Source organism: Centroberyx gerrardi, chromosome 24 (genome assembly GCF_048128805.1).
Source record: "Centroberyx gerrardi isolate f3 chromosome 24, fCenGer3.hap1.cur.20231027, whole genome shotgun sequence".
Taxonomy (NCBI): domain Eukaryota; kingdom Metazoa; phylum Chordata; class Actinopteri; order Beryciformes; family Berycidae; genus Centroberyx; species Centroberyx gerrardi.
Genome location: NC_136020.1, coordinates 6837195 through 6859373, shown reverse-complemented (window position 1 = coordinate 6859373; position 22179 = coordinate 6837195). Strand labels below are relative to the sequence as shown.

Sequence of the window (22179 nt, the reverse complement as noted above, 5' to 3'; positions counted from 1 at the left end):
CTGAGCATGTCAGGACCAAAGTGGCTCAAAGTGTTTGTTGCCATACACATGGAGGGACAAACAATCAGTCAGAGTGCTTGTATGTCCCTGTCTACAGACATCCCATATGGAGTAAATGGAATTAAAATCATACATCATGCAAGGTGTTTTTATATTTTTCCACGCTATCTTCTGTTTTTTTTTTTTTTTCAGATCAGTCAGTCAATTCACTAAAGCCTCAGATGTGGCAAAGTCCCTAGATCTAATATTATTTGCCACCAACATTTCCAATCCTGCTTATATCGACTGAATTTCAGGGGAAAACTGGAGCAATGACTGATAACTGACAAGATACTTGTATTTGGTCAATGGGATAAACTGCAGGACAGCAAACAACCCTGCACAGAGGCACACAGCTTACAGAGAACACTGGTTCTGAATGCTGAGTGATGGGAATTTATTTCCAGATATTGCTTCCAAATAAATTTCTGGGTACTTTCATCTAATCTTTCCATTACAATTATTAAAAGCTAGGTGTGGAGTGCCACACCTTGCTATACTCAATTCACTCCCATGCAGATAGTATTCTTCTTTTTCACATGCACAAAAAGTATTTTTTATTATGTAATTGGATGCATTGTAGTTCATGTTACTAGTGCAGTTGTGATTGACAGTTATGTAATGGCAAACTTTTTTTAAATGATTCACTTCACCTTTAATCAAATAGGATATAGAGACGGGAGGCAGCCCAGGCAGCCAAATTACGCACGAGAAACAACAGTCATATCATAACTGCCAGTGTTTAACTTCACCAACATGAGCTTTCAACACATAAAATATAGTGTGAGCTGTGTCGGCGGGGCAGCACCGCTTGTTCTATCTTGATCTGAACTACTAACCAAGTCTTAAAGAGATCAAAATTCAATCCCGTTCTGAGAAAAAAAGAGAAATGACGTTATTTGAATATGTGCCCAAAATCCTTAATGAATAACTTAGGACGAGTTGGAGGCAAATGCTGCCCCAGCTGTTTCCTGTTGAAAATGTCTGTGTAATGTAGATAAATGTGAGGGATTTTCTCTCTAAATCCGTCTCCTGTTCGCTAAATCTCACTTCTCCAAAACGAGCCTGCGCAATGGAACAAAGTCGGAATATTGAGATGTGACATTGCCCGCATCTCATCCTCTTTCTCCCCGTTTTTTAATGACTTCAAACAAGTTCATTTTCGCCGGGCTTTGTCGTGCGGAGACCCGTGGGGATGTCTAGCGCTCATTCCTTTCAGTGGCATTTATGTGATGTCTTCAAGGTAACTTACCTGATTTCCTTTGACACTATACATTATCACCTTGGTTCTTCACTTGCTCACTATTTGCACAGAGCATCCTTATCTAGTTTAAAATGAAGTAATAAAAGCAAATATTTATAGCTTGTTTAGATTTTTTTGCTGAGTTTAAGTGTATGATAAATGTGTATTTAATCAGATTTTTTTTTTTTTTTTTTTACCTCTCATTCACAGTTAGTCAGTGTGTGCATGGCTGTGCTGCATGCCTTGGTGATTTTCTCCATAGAAATTATAGCTTGTTCCCCCCCTCTACTTTAATTGACTTTTTTTGACAATCTTGACATGTGTCGTGCATGACTTTCACTCCTTGGATGAATGGGGTTTCCATCCTCGGAGCCTGTGTGCGCCGTGCGCTCTTTTTCACCAGAAACCCCCTAATGCAGCTCTGCAACTTTCGGAGTAATTATTGCTGAGTCTGCATATGAGGTGCTAAATATCTAACCTGAGCCCGGGGTTAAGAGAGGGGAGCTTAAGAGAGTCGAACAGGAGTAGCCTACTTCGGGGCGTACGGACCGTGCGGTTGGGGTTGTGATGTAGATGGATCATGTCCTGTGTTTATTCTTTTTATTATGTATATTTGGCCCGCTGAGCTTCCTCTGCTGGGTTTGGCGGGAGAGCCGTTTTCCATCTCACATTTTGGATAGGCAAGATCCCTGGCCCCTCTGCATCTTTTATTCTCCTTTTTTGGAGTTCGAGGCACCTTTGCTTTTAGCTCAAATGTGCTCGGCGAAATAATGCGCTGACAGTGGTTTCTGGCGCAGGTAAAACTTTGAGCCTCATTAGCAATGCGCATTCATGGTGGGTTTTAATAAGGGGGGGTGATTTTATTTATTATTCTGGAACGTCGTTAACTTATTGGAGCGCACGCAAGAGCCGAGTAGCGACATGAAAAAGGTGAAAAGTGTGTTTTCAATCTGAACGCGCACATATCTCCTCTGCGCACCGCTCCGGAGCATCCAGGCTTGGAGGTGCCGTTCCTCCTCCTGTTTGACTGGCACTGACTGGAGGTTTGGATTTAATCATTTTTCCTCCACATCTCCATACCCTGTAAAGTTACCATCTGTGGCCACTCTTTTCTTTTTTTGTTCTGGGGGCGGCGGTAGCCTAGAAGTTAGAGAAGCAGACTTGTGACTGAAATGCCGCTGGTTCGAATCCCCTCTTATCGGCTGGGGGGATTTGGGGTGGGGAAGGTAAATGATTAACGCTCTCCCCTCCCCCATTGACCACTGTGGGGGAGCCCTTGAGCAAGGCATTTAACCCGCAACTGCTCTATATATAGGCTATAAGACTGTGGCTGTACTGGGCAGCTCCCAGGTGTGAATGTGCTTAAAGGTGTGAATGACTTTCCCTACAAAAAAACCCTTCTTTTTCTGATGATGCTCAATCAGCACCACCAGTGAGGATGTTAAAGCTGACATGCACTCTCATTCTCTCTCTCTCCCTCTCTCTCTCTCTCTCTCTCTCTCTCTCTCTCTCTCTGCGCAGTGTGCGATGTGCTGTATCTCCTGTAGCCACACCCTCTCACTACTGCTGTGCGTCCTCACCCTGACTCCGACGGCAACAGGGGCGGGGCCAGAGACCCTGTGCGGGGCGGAGCTGGTCGACACGCTGCAGTTTGTGTGTGGAGACAGAGGCTTTTATTTCAGTAAGTGCACCACCAGTGCGGTGCACCTTTTTATTTATTCATAAAGCTTGGCTGTATCTGTCCCAGAGCTCTAATGCGCACCTCCAGCAAGCTCATAAATAAAAAAGCAGCCGGTTTCACATCTTGTCTTGACTTTCTCCTGCATAAATGTTATTCCTCTCTGCCCTTCCTTCATTCATTCTCCCTCCACTGTTGCACTCTACATCTTTTCTTGTCAGAGAAGAGTTAATGCTCATCCCTGCACATTTGTCTTAATTCCTGACTCTCATTTACCTATATGGACTGATGCCCAGGTTTTGAACAAGCTCTACATGTGCAGGCTACATGAGATATGGATGGATGTTAAGTAACTATATATATAGGCTATTGTTCATGGCAAATCGCAGCTCTGCCCATGGGGATAGGGCTTTAAGTGGAATTTGGCTGACTATCTCTAAGAAAGGGGAGGGGGAGAAAGTAAATGTTGCAGTGAAGTTTTTTTTCCACCAGAGTAGGGAAAGCTACCCAAAGAAAACCCTCCACCAAGAATCCAGGATTTAAATCTCCTATTTTCCATTAAGGGTACTAAAGCCAGCCCAGAACAGCAAAGGATATATGGAGCTACCGAGGTTAGGTGCAATGTTCTTCCAGCAGCCAGTGTTCCTCAAGACATGTGCCCCGATCCTTCTGTCAGAGAGGAGCAGCACAGCTATCCATTAGTGCTGTACAACTGCTCCTCTATCTTTCTAGAAAGAGTTTACAACCCACATCAACGAAGCCAATTTTCACCAAGCGCCCTGCAGGAGCCTTGTATCTCCAAAAAGTCTGTTTTTTTGGAATTTACAATAATTGATTATCCCTGTGACTCCTATGAGATTATCCCTGTGACTCCTACTTTTGACATTACAATCCATTATTAATAGCTAGGCTCAGTCCCAAGGTCATGAAACATTTTCCACATGTGGTAGACATTGTCAGCTGCCAATTACAACTCCAAAAAAAAATAAAAATGGAGATACGAGATTTCTGTGGGAAATCAGCGACATCTATAGTGCATTCCCAGTTATTCCCTTTTCAAATAATTGATTGCTTTAGCCCAGCACTGAACCCAGAGTGGTTTGTAGATACACCTTCTGATGCACTTGGATACATGATGAGTGATGTAACCTCGGGGGCCAGGAAGGGGGCCTGTCTTTGAATCCAAGTCTCCGCACAGCAGGGGAATGCTGCAGTATTGGCCAGACCCAGCGCCCACTAATGCAAATCTAAAGCCAGTAAAAGCACAAAGTGGTGGGTTGATCACCTCGGTTGTAATTTTTTAAAATTTGGCTACAGCATACTTAGATTTGTTGCTGTTTGGGGTTTTATGTTTCATTCTCTCAATTAAAAAATAATGGTCCATGTTAATTCATAATTCATGAATATTCACTGGTGCACTGTCATCTGAAACTTAGTTATAAATCTAATTTGTGAGTACGTTTTACTCTCACTATTTGGAATGTATCAACTATCTTAAGAGTTGATTGTGTTTCTTCATTTCATCATAGCACTTAATAACTTTTGAAAAGTGCTTTGCAAATAAATTCTTATTGTTATTATTATTATCTTGGCCCGCATGCCAGCTGAGTTGAGATTGACTCTCCTATTGATACGTTGCTTCTGACTGGCGATGCTGACATCAGACTTGATGCGAGTGTTTCATCAAATCTGTTTGGTGGAGCTGACTACAGGTTCTTGACTTGCGTACCCAAAATTCCACCAAAGTGGCAGGAGCAAGCTACAGTAGAATGGCTGCAAGATAACAGAAGCAGTGACAACATTAGCTTCAGGCAGCACTTAAGGAACAATTGATCCATAGCCATCGAACCCTCTGTTTCCCAGTAACAACAGCACAATGTCTGGCCTGAGTGTGGCCGCTGCAATGGTTTCTGGGAATTTGAACTGCTCTCCTAGTCTTACACTGTTCTGAGAAGCCCAAATTTTTCTCAGCTTAAGATGAAATCAAAGGCCTGTCTTGTGATAGTAGAGGGTTTTGCTGTTGGTGATGCTTCTACAGACGGTGCTTGCTGCAACCTTCAGCGCCTGGTTATGGTGCCAACAGTGGCTTCCCTCTCCCAAGGCTTCTGGGCAAGAGCTGAGGATGAGCCTGCCAGAGCTCAGACCGAGAGTTCTCACGGTGCTTTGCCTGCCTCCCATCTTGCCTTCGCACCTTGCTGCCGCATCCCCATCATCCCACTGGCACACGATTCCTCCAACCCTGCTCCTCTACCTCCTCCAGGACCAGTCAACCTCGTTCTTTGCCCCGGGCCCTGTTGTAAGAAGTTTGGCGGAAAAGTTATTGGAAAGCTACCTAGCTGTTGGAGAGCCGCAAGTCCTGCTCGTCCAGATGCTGCTGGCCCCACCCACATGCTGTGATGCAGCCGTGACTCCTGCTCAGCTGCATCTTGTGTCTTCCACTTCCTCGCAGTCCTCTCTCCGGTTCTTGGATTCCCAGTAAACCAGCACTTCTCTTGTACAAGTGACCATGTCCTCCTCATTCAGGCTGCTGTGGAGGAGCTTCAGTTTCTTCTGTCTGCACAAAGTGATGTTCTCAGGCTTCATGGTGGGCCTAGCCACTGGCTAATAGACAGCAGAACTTTATAGGCTAGCAGTGGCCACAGGATCATGCCATGCTAGTAAATCCAAACCTTGAATTTCTCTTGTAATCTTGATTTGTCCATAGCCATCAGCCATGATTCTTGCTCCTGACTGATCATCTGGTAGACACCATGTCCTTCAGTGTGCAGTCAAAGCTTTATAGATCCCACTTTCAGGTTTTCATAGTGGAGTTTGGAGGTTTGTGAATCGGGCATATGAAATGGCCGCAGACGTATTTTAAAGTCGACGAAATGTTAAACATGTGTACAAATTTTGATGAGGTGTGAGGGTGTCAAGAGATTGGATGATGTGAGACCGTGATGATGTGTTAGCTACTGATAGCGGAGTTTTGTTACATTCTTATAAATGTTTCTTGAAGGCTTTCGAAGTGCAGCACAGTATAGTCCGTGTTCATCTCACGAGAAAGGTTTGAATGGAGGCCAAAGTAGCTCATGAATCCTTAGGCAGGATACGCTTAGAAACAAGAACAGACCTTAACTGACCTTTCTGTGGTGCGGCGAATGAATTTGTCTTTCCCGCATTACCTTACATCGAGCAGTCACTGAGCTGCACAGCGTCCATCTATCAATGCCACATTTTCCTGTGTTGAAAAAGAGGCGTATTTCATGAACACTCCATCCTTTTTCTGAAGAGACGATGAGGTTTGAGCAGCAGGGTGCTGCGCCGTGGAAAATATGCTTCTCCCTCTCTTTCTCGGTTTCTCTTGCTCTCTCGCATTCTCTCTCTCTCTCTTTCTGTCAGTCCTTTTCTCCCCCCCTCTTCTCCTGCGATCAGACAGACCACATGTACCAGTGGCTCTTTACGTCAAGTATCTGGAGAATCCATTTGGGTTTTGTCATCTATAGCACCCGGTAGTGTGACAGCTGGGCCAAGGGGGACGTGCTCCTTCCCTGAACTCTTCCCCTCCAGTCTGGCCGTGTTGAACTTGGCAGCCCTCTGATTGATGATGTGTCCTGAGAAAGTGTTGCAGTGACATTGGGCTTTCTGTGGTGGGAGCCGCTTTGCCAATCCACCTTACGCATGTCACTGGTTAAGTAGCTTAACTTGCATTTCAGAGCTGCAGATTTCCTCACCCTGACAGAAATGTGAAATACTAGTTGGTGGAAATTCTTTTTTTTTTTTCTAGGTAATGAAACAAACTGTGGTCTAAGAAACAGAAAAAAAAAAATCCACAACCATAGTCAGTTTTTCCAATTATTAGCCTGACCTAGAAATCCTCAGTTGTCTTTGTAATGCTTTAGCAGGCGGGATGGTGGGGTGATTTGAATGGGATGTGAAGATAGACATTCCATGAATAAGATCTGGTATGGGAGTCATTTGGCTGAAGTCGAAGTTCTAAGTAACTTCCCGTCCCGCGTCACTTTTAGTTCATGCTGAAATGTTCGCATTCATTCTTGAGTGAGTCTGAGCTCTTCAGTCTCGCGATCCAATTTCTACATCTCTGGTGAATGATGCACAAACTCTCTTGACAGCTAATGTGGGGAATTATTACGAGCTAAAACTGAATAATGACTTCTAAGCCAGGGGTCTCGTCAGTTCCATTCCCCATTGCTTAATAAAGGGCCGTGTCCAAATGACTGGGACCATTGGTCATCAACGTTTTTGCTTGTCAGTGAGGTACAGTTGTCAGAGATGGAATTGTCATTACTCTTCATTACTCAAACCATTATTACCTTGCCTATGTTTCAAATAATAAGGATTTTCATGTATGGACCAGTGCTAGTGTGCATTGCTGTAGGTGAAGTTCAAAGAAAGAGAGACCTAATATGAGAGGTAGTCATGTTTTGGAGTGAGTTATTTTGGCTAATGGCATGTGCAGTGAACAAGGCGGAGAGGAGAGCAGAGAAGAAGAAGAGAGGGGGGGAAATTGTTTTGAGCAGCCATTGATGAGACTTCCTTTTCAGTGTTTGTCCCTGTCAATTTTATTCAAAGCCGCTGGAGCTGGAGAGAGGTGGAACGTGTAAACAGCACATCACACGCATGCACGCACACACACACACAGACACACACACACACACACACACACAGCTAGGCCTTGTCCCTGAGCAGCAGGGGATTATGTGGATTACAGGATGATCAGGACACCACCCCCCCCTCCCTAGTTTTACACTGGACCTGAACACACAGCGGAAGGCACTGAGCTCTGAAGAAAGACCTCCTGTGTCCTACCCATCACCGCAAAAAGGTGTCGTTTTCCCATTGAGACCCGAACTAAAGTCTCTGACCCCTCTGTGAATTACTGCTCAGAGGAACAAAGAGGCATCTCATGAAAAGGACAGGCAGGCGTCCTCCAGATTTAGATCTGTACATTAGCCGAAGTTGAGACACGAGGGATTTGAGGACACTTGGTGACTAAACAGTACTTTACCTTTGAAGCCCTTCATCAATGCACGTAATGTAGTGCCTCTACAGAGTGAAGAAAGGATATAATATCTGGTTGCGTTTGTAAAAAGATTGCCAAATGCATCTCAAGATTTACAGTTGATGTGCTGGACCCGTTTGGCGTATTCTCTCTTCTGGGACGCGGGGTGTCTCATAAAATCCCGAATCTCTCTTTCATACTGGATTTTAATTGCGTCACAAAAGAAGATGAACCTCAGTTGAAAATGTGAGGGGGAAACGGAGTTTTGCCATAAACTCTTTGTGGTACCAGTGATAAAGAGGTAGTTTCCAGCACTTTAGCAGCTTTCGTAGTCCCTGCCCAGCCATAAACTGCCTGACACTTTGCAGGGAGAGCGGTGCACCGGCTCCAAGAATCCACTGGTTTTTATTGACCACGACCAAGCTGTAAAACTCAGATCCTCGCTGTGCCACTCTGGAATGGGGGAATCCAGCCATCTCTCTCCAGTGCCGTTCCTTAGAGGAATGAACGCTATGTGGGCTGCGTCTGTCAAAGAGCAAACCCACGAGTTTAGATGGACCGGTCGACCTGATCGGTGTAGTGGCATCAGATGGAACACACTGAACTACAGTTTTGTGTCTTGGATGGCTGGTACCACTGCATACTTAGTGTTTAGAAGGACGCTGATGGAGTGCAATCCCATGTTAATGATTTAAGTGTATGAGGCTTTGCCAGTCAGGCCAATATAGCCACTGATTCCCTATATACTAAACATATTCACTTCAAAAAACGTCAAGTTCTGGAGTGATTTTAACTTCTTTCCAGACCTATCAAGCTTATTTCATGATATTTTTAGACAAATTATCTCACTGCACTGCCAGATAATCTAGCTTGGTTTCAATACATTTCACTTGATGCATGCCAAAATGACTTCTTTCAAGAAATCACCATGAAACAATGAAGAAAATCTGGAAACAACTTTCTCCAAGACCATTTCAAAACAAGTTACATTATCCTGAAAAAAAAAAAAAAGTCTCGATTGTTGAAACCGGTGAACTGTAAGATGTTTTCAGAAAAAAACCCAAATAAAATAGGCTTGATAAGTCTGGATACAAGATAAAATAACTTAAGTATGTCAGTTTTTGCGGTGGTCCCCCTTCATTTAGCAGAAAATCAATGTCTTTATATTCACACTTGTGTATACCGCCCCCCCCCCCCCCCAACCTAATAGACCGCTCAAGCAACATGACAAACAGCGCCCAGACACAACTGCACCCTAATCTGTCATGAAGGCAGAACACAACACATGTTCTCTAATCTGAACTGAAGGGCCCCAACTGAAAAACAAAGGCTGCTTTGTGACGGATGATCCCCGCGTCCTCCTCGCGGTCCGTCTCAAAGACCCCGGGGGCCACGAGGCGGCGGGTCGCCCTGGCATGGAGGGGTTGTTTACCCTATTTGTTTAACAACAGTCGCAGAAAACAACTCTTTGTTTACGAGGGATTACGGCAGTTATCCCTGGAACTGAAGCATTTAAAACCTTCCAAACCTTTTAGGCCTGATTATTATATGCGTGTTTTCCCCAACCTGCCTTAGCTGATTATCCTACATGTTACAACCGGTGCCAGCTGATTTTTCTCTCCCTTCCAGCTGTTTGTGCAGCAGGGTTGCAAGCTATTTTCAGAATAATAGCGGATGTTAATTTGTAAGGCTTTATTGGGAGGGATTGGAAAACAGGCCAGAGAACCAGGCACAGCCCCTCTTTTGGCTTCCAACAGCCATTATATAATCACAAGCCAGGGCTCAACATCATATTTCTCCTCTCTTGAGTTTCTTGACATCAGGTGTTAATATAACAGCCCAGGCTGGTCGCATTGAACCACACCGGGAGAAGATTTTGTTTACTCAGATGACTGAAATTACGGAAAAGAAAAGTACGGATAACCAAAATACACCAAAATGCCTGGCTGAAACAAGGTGCAGCTTGAAATAGGGAATGTGTTTGCACTTATGTTCTAAAACACCCTTACAGTGCAATTAGGCATTGAAATCCTTAAAAATGCAGATATCAAAAAGCACATTAAAACAGAATTTTGTTCTCTGCATTTCATTTAACGGGTCAGTTTGGAAGTCTGAGGTCTGGGCAAATTAGGTTCCTCTGTTCCCTAAATAATGTAATGCACTGTGTATTTATAGCATCATTCTACCTGATGCACAACATGGAAGCCCCCCTGCCATCGCCATATGTTGCTCTTTCACCCTCTCACACCTCCGTCAGCCTCCTCTGCACCTTGTGTCCGGGGGTCCGGGCAGAAAGATGCTTCTGTTTCTGAATGAAAGCCGCTCTCCGTCCAAAACAACATTGTCAGGACAAGGCAGACAGAGAGCAGAAGTTAATGCACTTTGTCAGCACTGGCAGGCTTCCGAGCCAAGAGCTATTAACTCTGAGAGGGAAAGGCATTTCCTCCTTGTAAATGCCATATTAAATTATTATTATTTCATTTGGTAACAGGGAAAAGCCCATCAGGGCTATATTGCCCAAGGTGAGCGGGGAATTGTAAATGGAGAGTCAGAGTTTTTCTAAAGGCCACCGAAAGAGGGAGGGTTTTTGGGGGGAAGGAAGTTGAAAGAGGAACTTCTTATTGGTGTCATGGTAGCTTGATGCGGTAATTGAGCCAAATCGCTGAGCATCAGAACTTTTTAAACACTCTTTTACCCATTTAACTTTTCAGTGATATAATAAAGACTACTGCAATTCAGTTTCCACCATACAACTGCTGACCTTACATTCCTCTCTCTGCCTTCCTTTACAGTCATTTCTTGGCATCGCGCCTCCATCTCCAGCATCCATTTTCTCTGAGAAAGCCTTAAGGGTGCCCGGCTTTTTGCCAAATGAAAATGTGAATGAAAGGTGGGGCGTAGCCAGCGGAGGTGTGGCCTCAAAGCCAGGCTGTTTTTTCTGCAGGTTGATTGGGCCCGCCGGGCTTGTGGTTTGGCCCCTCTGGGTAAAAGATACCCGGGCCAAAACGGTCGAGCGTGATATTCTCGACTTTTGGGTGACTGCGACCCCCTTTTTACAGGGGAGCGGCTGCCAAAAAGGGTCCATACTGTGCAATGTGATACACTGTAAATTTTACACTGAAGAAATCCATGTCATTAAGGCTGTTCATATATCAGAGAAATCAGACCCATGACCTGGCCATTACCACTCCGCTATTACAGGCAAAGCGCCTGGCCACCAGCCACGATTTGTTTGATTAATTCTGCACACAGATCTAAAGCCTTGGAGGAAAAAAAAAAAAAATGTTTTATAGAAGTTGGTATCCGTCCAACACTTAAATGGCCCATATGTCTGTTGATTTTCGAGTAAATTTTTGATTTTCAAGTGAATCTGTTTTATAGAAGTTGGTATCTGTCCAGCACTTAAATGGCCCATGTGTCTGTTGATTTTCGAGTGAATTTATGATGCAAAGCAATTCATCTGTGTTTTGCGGAAACCATGCCGGAGTTCGCCTCTAAGTGCTCGCACAGTTGACTAATCCCCCCCTGCTGTTCCCGTTCACCCAGGTAAACCGACAGGCTATGGCCCCAACGCACGGCGATCACATAACCGCGGCATTGTGGACGAGTGCTGCTTCCAAAGCTGTGAGCTGCGGCGCCTGGAGATGTACTGTGCACCTGCCAAGACTAGCAAGGCAGCTCGCTCTGTGCGTGCACAGCGCCACACAGACCTGCCGAGAACACCTAAGGTTAGTACCGCAGGGCACAAAGTGGACAAGAGCACAGAGCGTAGGACAGCACAGCAGCCAGACAAGACAAAAAACAAGAAGGTGAGCACACAGCACTGAACAGATACACTCAAAAAAAAAAAAAAGAGCTTACTCCTCAGGAAGAAAAACACAGGATAGACATGTAGATGATGTAATGTGAAGTTGGCTTCAGTTTGATCTGCATTGATGTTTTGCATATGTCAGAGCATGCACATGTAATTAAGGATTAATAATAGGCTTGATTGGTAATACATGGCACCTTAATGTGTACTGTAGCAACAGCAATGAATCCATCCAATCTAAATGGCTTCATTTCCCCCCACAGAGACCTTTATCTGGACATAGTCATTCATCCTGCAAGGTATGTCTGTCCACTACAGCATCACCTGAGTTCATGCATGCCAGTAAACACTTTGAATTAGTTGTAATTACCGCATGCCTCACATCTATTGGTCAGTTGCAGTAAATCAAAACTATCACCCATCGGATCGCACTCTAAGCACCTTTAACCGTGCAGCCTCCGCTTCGAGACTTCCAGAGCTGCAAAAGCAGCGCGAGGTTTATTTTGAAACGGGAGAGATTTGTTTAAAAAATCTTAGCCGCCCTTCGTCCTGAAATCTTAAACACTTGGCCCAGGAGAGAAACCATGAAGTCTAAATGCAGACTCTGTCTCATCCTCTGGTTGCCAACCTGCGGGAGAGTGTGATCCTTTTAAGATTCGACTGTGTGCTTTTTACCCTTCTCTCAAAAAAGAAAACCATTAGCAGGAGAAGGAACTAAGTGGTTTTTGTGGTAGACCCGCTGGCACTCTCGCTCCCCAGGCAGAATCTCTACTCTCCTACTGTACATCATGTGCTGAAATTCTGGCATCTCGCTATAGCAGATTGATGCATGCGAGGTCCAGAAATGAAGCATGCATATCACATTTACTGTATCTATGGGTGCAGTGGCTTCCACATCACTCATCTATTCATTAATTTGCGGACTGTGGTGCAGTGTAAATGGCGGTATTGATGTATGAATCCTCTCCTTGTTTTTCTCTTAAGAGAATAATGTCTGTGCCTCCAAGAGCAGGTTTTACTTTCACCATCTCATGAAATCAGTCATCCGCAGTACAGCTGTGTTGTTTTGGGCACAGGTGCAGATTTCAGACCCAAAGCTGTCTCCCCCACTCCACTTCATCCCTATCTCCGGTGTGTGTCTGAAGTGTGTTTTCTCTTTTGTTTTCAGGAGGTGCATCAGAAAAACTCGAGTCGAGGGAACACGGGGGGGAGAAATTACCGAATGTAGGGGACGAGCCGAGCGAATGGACAAATGCCCAGCGACTTGGGAAGAGAGAAGGGAGTGGCCTTACCTGGTACCCCTGTGGAATGGTTCACTGTAAAACAAAACAAAGAGGATGCTAACGATGGTCCGATAAGCTCTACAAAATGATAGAAAACCTGAGAGATGAGAGTTAAGTGCTGTTGATGAGGGATATTCTGATTATTTTATACACTGCACCATTCCATATTGGGAGGAATTCTTTGTTAATGCAATGTAACAGACTAGTTTAGCTGCTGAGACACGAACAAGAGCTTATTATACCTCCATGTGTGAGCTGCAGCATCCCCTGGCTCCGGGAAGGTGGGAACGCGCCTGGGCTTCGGCCAATCAGAGAGCGGCAGGCTGTGTGTGAGAATCAGTGGTCCGTCCTGTCCCCCCGAACGTTGAGGAGGTAAATCTTACCGAGAGGTTTGGCCAGTCACTCCCTTCGGTAAGACAGGATCCATTTTCACCGAGTCACATATAACAATTACTATCCCCATTCAATCTGATTAGATCTCGTGTCAAAATGTGGCAAATGTGACCAAAACGATGGCTACATCGGTGTTATGCATCATGCATTACTGAGGATATTCCAAAAAAAATAATAAAATCTGCTTTAACAGGCTTGAATGCAGCCAGGCAGTTCATCACCAGAGCTTGTGTCATAGTCAAGTCATTTTACCTCGAGTCCAAGTCAAATCCCTAATTCTCAGTGGCTGAATCCAAGTCAGAGTCACGATGGAAATGTTGGAGGTCAGTCTAAGTGGAGTCCCTGAAAGGTTTGAGTCCAGTCCAAATCCCTCCTAAGCCTCAGGAAGTGTTGAGAACCTGAGGACCAAGTCTGCAATCCAAACAGATCAAACAGCAGATCAAGCACCATTACAGGGGATTTGAAGGAAATGTGGGAAGTGCAGCACTAGAGCAAATTAACATTATACTTTAGTCGGTTTTCAAAAACAGGAACAACAAACTGAATTGAACGAAAGTTGCCCGGCCGGTCAGTGGTGCTTGTTAGGTTGACAGTAGTGGGTCGTTCAGTGGATTCAAAGTGCATTTGGCAGAAGTCAGTGGAATAAGATAAGTTCAATAACGGCAATGAGGCAAAAGGTAATTTTTTTTTTCACATTTGTTTTTGTAAACCGCCACCACGGCCAAATCCGATATTCGTCACCAGTCCGGTCACCAACATTTGAGTCCACACAAGTCTGAGTCGAGGACCGCTGAGTTCAAGGTGAAGCGCGAGCCACACAAATTGAGTCCACAGTGAGTCCGAGTCCTGGACCGAACCACAGCGACGAGCGCGCCGTCTTGATAAAATCCTTTTCTTGTTCTCTTGCAGAACCGACAGTGAAAACCACCTTGACATTCTCAGCACACTTTCTCAAATCTGTTAAAACCGAGGCCTGATGCAGAAGACAGGGCGACTCTAACAATAGCCACCTAGACAGGGAAGATTAATGATTGATTTATTTTGGCCTGTATTATTTTGTTAGTTTAGGGAGGGAGGCCGAGAACTTTGCTACTTCAGAAGTCACTTGGACTGCGTTGCCTTCCGTCATGGTGACAGTGCAACAAAACGACAAAAGCGGGCCACACTCGAGAAAAAAACACGAGATCAACACGATTCGGCGAATACCGCGCACCCCGAAAAAAGACACTCGAGAACGACGCTCTCACGATGAAGTTAAGCTGGAGTTCTAACACAGTACACACACAAACACCCACAGTGTAAATGAGAGTTGTGCAACCGCGAGCAAGGTTCAAGCACACACACGCGGACACACACACACACACACACAAACACAAGCTCCGTGAAAAGCCAGTTCTGAGAAGTCCTTGCATGGGGATTGACAGTAATGGCTGTTTGCACAAGCCTCCATGTGGATGACGGTCAAATTGTCCCAGTAACCTCCCAAGACATCTCATCTCTGGCTCTGCCTCCTCTGCCTGTGTATAATCAAACAGTACTCCCATTTATGTTATCCTATGCATTCTTCTACTATCATTCATTGTACATGACGGTTTCATATAACATAAACTGTATTAAGAAAATCCTATCCACTGTATAATGGTGCTATTTTGTAGTTTGTTACTTGCAAGAGATGGCTAAGACAGAGAGATGGCAGGGCTTACATTGGAGGTCTTCCCTTTTGCACAGCCTTGTGGCCACCATTTTAATAGTGTTTTTATTTGTAAGCTGTTTCAATAAGGTAGTAGTGTAAGCGAGTAAATGTATCTGTGTGAAATCTGTGAATGCATGGAAAAAAAAAATATCATGTTGTGGTCCCAAGAAGGCAAAATGCTATTTTTTCTACTGTTTTTAAATTATTTTCTCAATATAGATCCCTATGCCAAATAACTTGACAAAAGTACTGTGAACTGTGATCTTCCAATTGTATTGAGGTTGTTAAAAGTCATGGTGTGCTTTTGTCTGTCCTGAGATGTGTGTGTACACGCAGCTCGCCGAACAAGATATTGACCATCGCAAAACATTCTACCAATAAGCCAGGAGTTGTGTTTATTTCGTCCGGAAACCATGCATTCGTCGGTGACACAGTCGATTCAATCTTTGTTTCCACCAGTTCATTTAAAAGTGCTTTGTATCTATTATGATCAACGGTTCTCAAATGGGAATTAGTGCATGTGCTTTGATATCCATTCCTTACAAATCCTCCTATCAGTTCACCTGGCGACTGAAATGAAAAAACGAAGCTGTTGGCAAACAACTCTGGTCCTCCCAAGTCTTCAGATATACGGTACATACCAAAGACTTTTTGATGAAAACGAAGCCTCACTCAACATTATTATAGTCAACCAAACTGTTGACCAGATCATAACGTACTGATTGATGCCATCCCCATTTGAACTGCACTACAGCTGCAATATGCCCATCAGACACTGTCTCCGGTCCCCCGAAATAAAGCTTGTGTTATAAATAGAAATCAAAGTGAGCCAGGCGAAAGTCCCTCAATATGTCTGGTACCTTTGGAGCACCGAGGAAGAAAGCTACAGCAACCAACAAACAGTTCTGTTCATCACCCAAATAATGAAGTCTCAAATGAAATCAAATCTAAAAATGTGGGAGTTAATGATATCGTCATGACTCTATGAAAGTGTTTAATGAGAAAAATGTAATTTCCATAAGCTCACTGTCCAAGAAACTGTTTGATTAAAGCGCTGTTATTTATGGTGCTCGATTGCCTTCTGTAGAAAACGTTTAAAATACTGACAAATTGTTCACCATTCCTGCTGAATAAACCACTTGTCAACATTATGGAAATGGCTGGTGAGTTCTTTCATGCAATGCACACACACACTCTCCCAAGGTCTCCGGGGCAGCGTCATCATCTTGTAAAGACATTATTACGCAATATCACACTGGTGAACTCCCTGCAGAATGAGACGTGCTTTATGAGAAACCCCGTGGATTCAGACGCATAAACAGCAGATAATCACAAAGCAGGGTTTTTTTGTCTCTATTAAGCATGTGCAAATCTTATAAGGCATGCATGACTGTCTTGGCTACGGATGAAGCCGTATAACTCAAAAGTGAGGCTCTGCATGTGCATCAGAATGAAACCGTGCGCTGAATGACAAAGTGATACTTCCTAAAAGGTGGTAGGCCCTGCCAAGGCAAACAGAGCGGGGGCGTGGTGTCCCCCCCCCCCCGAGGAGAGAGCTGCGTGTTCAGCTCTTCGGAGGATGCTCAGTGACAGCGCGGAGCTCTCACTCACTGTCAGCACTTTTTAATGGGTGTGTAGGACAACAATCGAGCCCTTTGCGCTGATAAATTGGCCCACTGGCCGGTGTTCAGCGGACGTTGGAGATTGAAATGAGGAGCAGGGTGGTTGCCATCCTGGATGTTATTTCATCCCTCTCGATGACTAATACAGGATCAATTATCTCGCCCTAATGGTCCAATTGCAGTGTGCAAGCTTGCAAGATTTGGAGTTCAAATAAATCAGAGCGAAATTGTGTGCAGAGGAGCTCGGGCAGCGGTGGGTAACCAAGCCATAAAAAATAAGCCAATTATCAATGCGAATACGGATGTATCATCCAGTTGCAATTATTCTAAAATGCAAAGCTCAGGATACATTAAAAACACTCTCTTTATCTTCCGAGCTGTGCTACCTAATTTGGGATTACATGGTGATACGGTGAATAAAGAAGTGCAACATGAAGATGTTTGAATAACCTCAAGGACCAGGAAGGTTCTGGAAAGCATACAATCTTTCCCCATTGATCTCCATGCACTCAGGATTCAGTGCATCTCAGGACACAGATTTTGGAGCGAGCCCTGAAATACAATCTCTCCACACTCTTCAACTCCTCAACCTAAGCGCACAATTGTCTTTTGAATGACCTTGTGGTCTATTTTACTACACTCACCAATTTTACTACTTATTCTTTTGGTTATGTTGGAGGAGAAGTGGTTGGGGGGGCTTCATCAGTTTTCATCCATTTGGTTTTTTTTTTTTTTTTTTTGTTTTTTTTTTCAAAAGGACACCCCGAATTTCAGTTTCCTGCTTTATACTAGAGCAGTGGTTCTCAACGTAGGGCCCGGGGCCCACCAGGGGTCCTTGAGGGGATTCCAGGGGGTCCCCATGCAAATTGACGAATTGTTAAACTTCAACATTATTTTTCATTTACAAGAAGTTTACACAATTAGAGAATGTAGAAGAATGACTGTTTTGATCATAGCTTCACTGTTATCTCTCTACTTACAATACAGATAGTCATGGAATTCGGGACAAAATCATATCTAACAATAAAAATATTCTCAGATTTGGGTCCGAGAGACAACATCTCATCAAATGGGGGTCCGTGGCTCTAATGTGGACTAAATTAGCGGTCCTTGACATGAAAAAGGTTGAGAATCACTGACCTGGAGAATGAACTGTATTCCTATATTGTCAACTCAGCATTATTGACCAACATTACTGTCTCTAAACTGGAATATTCTCATATCCTGAGGGGAGCCAGGGAAATGGAAGGAAATCAGGCAATATCCAGTGTTTGCTAATGATGATTTGATCTGAAGAAATTTACAAGTAGACTAGTGTCACACCAGTCATTTTATCAGTGTATTGTGAGCCAACACCAGCTGTGAAAAGGAAAATGCACTACAATGAGAATATTAACAGCGAGATTAAAGCATGTAAAAAAAAAAAAAGTGTCTAAACCCATTGGAGGAGATTCTCCCTCTTCCTCAATTTCAGTCGACAGTGGAAATTCACTGAGCCTTGATTATAGCAGGAGAGCGTGTTGGCTCAGCTGTGCGCTTTAAGAACCCATGATGTCAGAGCCTTATTTTCCTTGGAGAGCCTCTCATCAGCTGCATTGTTCCAGGAAACCATGGTCTGTTCTCTGGGCAACAAAAAGACCTGCCCAACTGCGGTCCCCCCCCCCCCCCCCTTACTACACCCGCACCTCTGCTGAATGCAGCACACCAGGCTCCTGCCCAACTCAAGTCCCTGCCTGCACCCCAACTTACCCAGCACACACACACACACACACACACACACACACACGGGGAGCATCACGCATGGAGCATCAGTGCATCACATTTCCCTGGAACTGGAACTTCCTCTCTGCTGTGACACAGTTGGTGTTTGTTTTGTTTCTCTTTTTTTTTTTTTTTTCTTTTTTTTAGCCTAGGAGCCGAGCAAGCGTCAGTGATGAAAGGCAGTGTGTTAACACAGGACAAGGAAATAATGTGTTGGCCCTTGGAGGATTATAAAACGATGCTGCTACTGATGTCATATGGCCCGGACTTCTGAGGGCTTTTTTTACTCTGACAGAAAGCTGTAGGCGGCGTGATTGAATTACAACATTGGCGACTGACAGGTGATGCAACCGGTTGATAGAGTTGATGAAAAAACCATTCCACAGCCCGCTCTGTTATGGGAGAGGAATTCAAAATATAAATGAATTGACAGAATTTTGACTCCCTATATAGGAGACAACTGCAAATCAATGGCAACTGAATCAGTCGTTGAACAAATCTTATTGGCATCAGCTGATGATGTGACATTTGCTGTGCTGTAGACACTCCATTGAGGAAACATATAAAGATATTGTGTGAATGCGGTCAAAAGGAGATTTGATAAATAATGTTCATGGATGCCCATCAAATCACATCTGGTCTTTATAAGATTATTTAACTCTTGGCTTTTATGCTAATGTTCTTTGTTACAGAATTATGGTAATGTTTTCTTAGAAATTCAGACCAGGGGGAAAGAAATCACAGAATTACCAGATAAAGACCTTCACCTCGGCTCAGAGTTCATTGGGTAAGGGAAGCTTATAGAGCAGAGAAGCTCGGGATCGGGGAATGAATGATGGGTTTGATTTACATACAGTAGACCTGAATTGTCCTGATCAATACATCAAGTCAAGAATAATGTAAAGACTCTGAAATCGTTTCCTGTGGATTGAATATCACAGAGAGATAAAGGAGGAAATTTGAGATTATCAGGAAGAGAGAGGAAGGGAGAATGAGAGAGAGAGAGAGAGAGAGAGAGAGAGAGAGAGAGAGAGAGGTTAGAACAACAGAGCACGAAGCTCACGAGTTCAGTTGTGCTTCTGCTGGAACGGCCATGCCCCTGCGGACAAGTTCAGTCCTTCAGTAGAAGCCCTCGCCCTCCAACAAAAATACTTACAAAATAAAGGCTGACCGCTCCAAGTAAAATCACTTCAGCTGGGTTCAATAACTATTATTCATGTCCCATTTCTCCATCTCTGCCTCTATGGCTTCTGTGATGTTAATAAGGTAAGCCTTCTTGTGTTTTCATTTGAGCCGAGAAGGAGCCTGGGAGAAGCTATGTCAACAAGGCCCTCGGTTTTCATTTGTGAAGCTCCTCCACCTTTTTTCATCAGCTGATGATCCGTACTCAGGCAGGGAGTTGTGACATCAAATCCTCCTTTAAAGTGATTCATCAGCAGCATCATTATCATCTCTTGAGTGCGTGGAGGTCTTATGACGTGGAAATGACCTTTGTGCACGGTCCATCATAGGATGTCTTTTGCCCTTCAGAGATAATAACTCACTGTGGGCATTCAATGGACTTCTTTCATGCGGCTCAGTCGGCCTCTGCTCCTGCCTCCCGCTGCATTTCATTTCAGCATGTGGATTTGGAGAGAAGAGCCAGGCGGTTAATTCCTGCCCTGTGACCCACTGCGGGCCCTGGAGGCCTCCGCTCTGTGTTGCAGCCCACCATGTTGCCCCCATCTTACCCATTTGAATATCAGACCTCTAAACAGGAGTAACAGAGCCATTCACCATCTTGCTTACCAACACTCACAAAGGGGATAGTTGATTGACAAATTTGCTCTGACCTGTAAAACTTACCTGTGATCTTTTGCCAGTCAGATGGATGAATCCCTGCAGGAGACTTTTTTAATGTACCTACCTCATTAAATTTAACTACTTTAAGGTGCAAGAAGATGCCCTTTCCCTCAAATTCACCGGTATAAAAGAAGGCTGGGAGCACAGCGAAATCAGTCATCACAGGTGAGGCAAGATCAGTCAGTCCACCATTGCTTTCTGTGTCAAGACTGCAGGCCTGAATAGTGCAGATACCATGCTCTCGGTGTATTCGGTCGTATTTACTCTAGTGCTGTTCTCCGAGTTGAGCGGCCACTCGGTTGCCGTACCGGCGAGCAAACTAGAGGATGGCAGGACAGAGCAAAAGAGCCTGGGCTTGTTCGTGGGCGACGAGGCCATGACCGAGCCTGCTGCAGGTCCCGCTTTGTACAGACGAAGCCTCATCGTGGACAACGAAGTCAGGGATGAAGACGGGAACCCCAAAATCATCATCCTCTCCGTAAGTGGCCTATCACTATCATCTGTGCCTTTGTTGCCATTCCTCTCTTAAAAAGGATTGCCTAGATTTAAAATGATTAGATCTTAACAAATCCAATCCAATTTTACTAGATATTTGGGACTATCATCAGTTAATGCACAACTAAAATTATCTGGCAACCCTGCATTTGAATTCATTCAGTCATTTAATTTGGGGAACTGGTATCATTCTACCAAGCAGACTCATGCATTGTAATTATTCCCAGCTTTTTCTTTCAACATGTTCAGCTAACCAGATTTGAAAACACAGAGCACATTATCTTTATCTTGAAATATTACAGTTGAAAAACATGACCGCTTTGAATTGGCCGCCATCCCTAGTATCTACTGGGAGTACATCTCAATTCTATCACATGCCTCTATGAAACTGTTTTACTGCGGGGTTGGAAAACCAGGAATACTATTAGAATGAAAAGGTCAAATGATCACAGGCATAAAAAGATTTACTGGATTCCCAAAGTGGGAAGAATGATGATGTATCTCTGCTCCCTCAAACATTTGGCTGAGATGTGTAAAGGCTTTATCTGGCAGCTGTGTCTCCTGTGTGTCATGAACACGGCGGTTATCTCTGCAGTAATGGAACAGGCAGCCATGTTGAGGGAAACAGCCATTTGGGGGGAAACAGGGGCCTTGGAAGGAAAGGGGCCACTGTGATATAGTAAAAATCGGTTAGGTGAGGCATTGGAAACGTTGCCAAAGTTTGACACATTTCTTCCATGTAGGGTTTCATGTAGCTCGCTGCTGGATCAGCAGTTGGAGACGGAGATCCATATGTTCTGTGCTGCACGTGAGGAGATAATCTTTCAAAGCTGTTGCAAATTTCAGTTCAGATGCTGCGGTGCGGCGTTGTGTGCGGTCATATTGTGTCCAGGTTGGCTGACACGGGCCTCTTTAGTCTACCTTCCCCACTGATATATAATGTGCCACAGGACATGGGGCTGAAAGGACACAGCGTTCGCGGGCTGAACCCGGCCTTCACCCGAGGTCTCCCTCTGCTCACAGACCGAAGCTCGGGCCACACTCCTGCTGAATACAGTTTGAAAATAGAGCGCAGAGACTCCGACCTCGACAGTAAGTATCACATGCCTGCACTATTAGTGTGATCAATAAAGTGTATAATCATACATCATCACTTTTTCTGAATGACTTTCTATTCATATTTGGACCAACGCAGCTCATTTACTTCAGTGTTGTTTATGTTGTTTCTTCTCTCCCTCTACATAGTGCTCCGATGTATGATAGGAAGAGTGTACCGACCCTGCTGGCAGTCATAAATGTGTTGCCCCTGTCCTGCTG

General features: G+C 44.4%; 2 protein-coding genes across 2 annotated transcripts; both read left to right on the top strand.

Annotated features, from left to right (window-relative positions):
* Positions 1-1227: 1227 nt before the first annotated feature.
* On the top strand, positions 1228-13181 carry igf1 (insulin-like growth factor 1). The gene is made up of 4 exons (XM_071920627.2): positions 1228-1282; positions 2804-2963; positions 11509-11690; positions 12942-13181. Exons 1-4 carry the CDS (start codon positions 1235-1237, stop codon positions 12999-13001), a joined length of 450 nt encoding a protein of 149 aa, XP_071776728.1. The 5' UTR covers positions 1228-1234; the 3' UTR covers positions 13002-13181.
* A 7421-nt stretch (positions 13182-20602) lies between these two features.
* Positions 20603-22157, top strand: pmch (pro-melanin-concentrating hormone). The gene is made up of 3 exons (XM_071920628.1): positions 20603-20845; positions 21813-21954; positions 22108-22157. Exons 1-3 carry the CDS (start codon positions 20603-20605, stop codon positions 22155-22157), a joined length of 435 nt encoding a protein of 144 aa, XP_071776729.1.
* Positions 22158-22179: the final 22 nt, after the last annotated feature.

Bases quoted from the DNA above. Each gene is read 5' to 3' on its own strand.
- igf1 (XM_071920627.2), top strand. From the start codon at position 1,235: ATGTCTAGCGCTCATTCCTTTCAGTGGCATTTATGTGATGTCTTCAAG. The intron at 1,283-2,803 runs GTAACTTACCTG...CTCTCTGCGCAG, and splicing joins ATTTATGTGATGTCTTCAAG to TGTGCGATGTGCTGTATCTC. The intron at 2,964-11,508 runs GTAAGTGCACCA...CCGTTCACCCAG, and splicing joins AGACAGAGGCTTTTATTTCA to GTAAACCGACAGGCTATGGC.
- pmch (XM_071920628.1), top strand. From the start codon at position 20,603: ATGCTCTCGGTGTATTCGGTCGTATTTACTCTAGTGCTGTTCTCCGAG. The intron at 20,846-21,812 runs GTAAGTGGCCTA...AATGTGCCACAG, and splicing joins CCAAAATCATCATCCTCTCC to GACATGGGGCTGAAAGGACA. The intron at 21,955-22,107 runs GTAAGTATCACA...CCCTCTACATAG, and splicing joins CAGAGACTCCGACCTCGACA to TGCTCCGATGTATGATAGGA.